Source organism: Lathyrus oleraceus, chromosome 7, assembly GCF_024323335.1.
Source record: "Lathyrus oleraceus cultivar Zhongwan6 chromosome 7, CAAS_Psat_ZW6_1.0, whole genome shotgun sequence".
NCBI lineage: Eukaryota > Viridiplantae > Streptophyta > Magnoliopsida > Fabales > Fabaceae > Lathyrus > Lathyrus oleraceus.
The window spans coordinates 89,186,239-89,188,543 of record NC_066585.1 but is presented as its reverse complement, the minus strand read 5'-3'; the positions used below and the strand labels follow the sequence as shown (position 1 = coordinate 89,188,543).

Below are 2,305 nucleotides of genomic sequence, written 5' to 3'. Positions count from 1 at the left end.
GGTTTGAAATTACGTACCACATCATCTGATGTGACTGTAATATTGCGGTTGTGGTAGTGTCCGTATTCGCATCAGGCCGCAATTGCGTTTGATTGTAAATCACACTAAAAACCGCATCATAATGCCACAACGATCGCATTTGCGCGCATCAGATCGCATCAGCCTGCAACATATTACACATTGCTTGAAAAAATTACTTGGTATACCTTATTTCCTATTTATATCATAGATTAAAGGTTTGTTTGTAAAGGATTAGAGAGATTCGAAGGGATGACGAATTGTTATATATATATATATATATATATATATATAGAGAGAGAGAGAGAGAGCGCGCGCGCTAAGTTTGTCGGTTTAAGAAAAATCCTCTAGAAAGGAATTGGAGCATATTCAAAAGAATTTGAGGTATCAAGTGGCATCTTTGTTGGCCTAAATTTGGTATCTTAGTTTCAAAAAGCTATAATTAGTTACATGCTACAGTGCTAAGGCGGAATACAAAGCTATTGTTCATACCACATTTGAGGTGTTATGGCTTGAATCATTACTAGCTGAATTCATAGTCAACTATCTCTCACCTACTCTACTTTGTCACAATCTAAGTGTCGTCCTTTTATCTTATAATCTCATCTTAGATGCTAGAAAAAAAAACATATTAAATTAGACATTCACTTTGTAAGGGAAAGAGCCCCTGCCGACTCTGTCCTTTCAATACTTGCACTCCAAGCTCAAAGTGGTGATGTTTCAACCATTGAACTTGTGTTGGAATATTAGCAATATAAATAATAATTAGGCTCTTTATATCAGTCAAATATGTCTTGTATCTAGGTTTAGCAAACTGTGACTAGAATTCTATTAGAGCATAACAGAAGCAGTTAGTTAGTTGTAACAAACTTCAACTCAAAGTATCAATATATAAGAGTATCTTGTATCTTTCACAGGTTATCAAATGAATGAGAAGATTTTCACAAAGTCAGTGTTTAAATTTTAGTACTCAGTTGTATAGAAAATATGGTACTCCAAATTTCAATAAATTTATATTTACATTTGGGGAAAATCTATGGTAACTAAAACCATCAAACTATAATGAACATTTATCTTCTTTCCACCCTATAGTTACGTTCAACTGCTTCATGGTCTAGTGGTTGAATCCTTATAGTGATTTCCGGCACAGGGAGCACAATTGGTTGCACCTGCGACTCACCAACCTTTCGATATGTTTGATGAAGACATTGTCTACACTTGGGACATGATGAGTGTTCCTTTAGCCATTTGTCAATGCAACGAACATGAAAGCCATGGTTGCATTTAGGCAATATGCGTACCTTTTCACCTTTTGCGAACTCTGAGAGACATATCATACACTCTGTGTCCAAATTAGGTAGTTTCAACTCGGTTGAATAGTTCACTGTGGGGAATGTTTTGAGAGCTTTCTTCTTGATTCCTTTATTAGCCAATTGTTGTGAAGCTTGGTTGTTGTTGATTGCTATATTTGAAAACCTCAAGGCACATCTTATGATGGAGTTTAATGCAAGTGAGGAAATAAAAGCACACAATAACACTGCAAGTATCATCACAACATCAGAATCAAATTCACGAACTCCAAAATATGAATCTGTTGAATTATTGTTGTTTGTTAAAACAGATGAGTTGGTTAGTGATTTATGATCAGCTTGGTTTTGGAAAAGTAGCCTTCTTGTGTGAGAATCAACAAGAAGCTCATGGACCAGTTGTGAAGTAAAGGAAATAGAAGCATACATGTTTTTTTGTTAGTGAACTTGATGAGTTAGTTAATTATAGCTTGAGGGTTGTTGTTATGTATGTTATCTTAGATAAGGGACTATATATAGGGAAGCTCTTTATCATTAAAGTTTGAATTTAACTATTATTATAATTTGGTTTCAAGTTACTTGTTACATAAAGTAAATCATTTACTATATGAATGCTCTTTATGCAAGTGGTTAGATCGCAATATATTTGATCTGCAAGTAGTTTTATGCAGAAAGTGCTTGTTGAGTGGGATTTTTATTTGCTTTTTGTTTGTATTGATTTGTTTAGTTTATTGGCAATATTTCATTGTAACATATTTGGATGTAGTAGCGCACATAGTGAATTAGTAACCGTAGAAGACCAGAATTATAGTATTGGTATGTCTATTATTAAAAAGTGTTGCTTTTGCTTTTGGATAAGGCAGTAATAGAAACAAGTGCCACTTACTTGGATATCCGTATCTTGATTTGCACATGCATCTTGTGTGTGAGATAAGGAAGAAATGCTAAGGTGGATTTAGACAAGTATTAGTTGAACAGCT

The 2,305-nt window shown here is 34.3% G+C and overlaps 1 protein-coding gene across 1 annotated transcript; it reads right to left on the bottom strand.

Moving 5' to 3' along the window:
• Positions 1–971: 971 nt before the first annotated feature.
• LOC127106093 (RING-H2 finger protein ATL78) lies at positions 972–1,798 on the bottom strand. The gene has a single exon (XM_051043374.1). It carries the CDS (start codon positions 1,752–1,754, stop codon positions 1,089–1,091), a length of 666 nt encoding a protein of 221 aa, XP_050899331.1. The 5' UTR covers positions 1,755–1,798; the 3' UTR covers positions 972–1,088.
• Positions 1,799–2,305: the final 507 nt, after the last annotated feature.

What these genes read in the sequence shown, in the direction of transcription:
- LOC127106093 (XM_051043374.1), bottom strand. Translation starts at nt 1,754, where the DNA reads ATGTATGCTTCTATTTCCTTTACTTCACAACTGGTCCATGAGCTTCTT.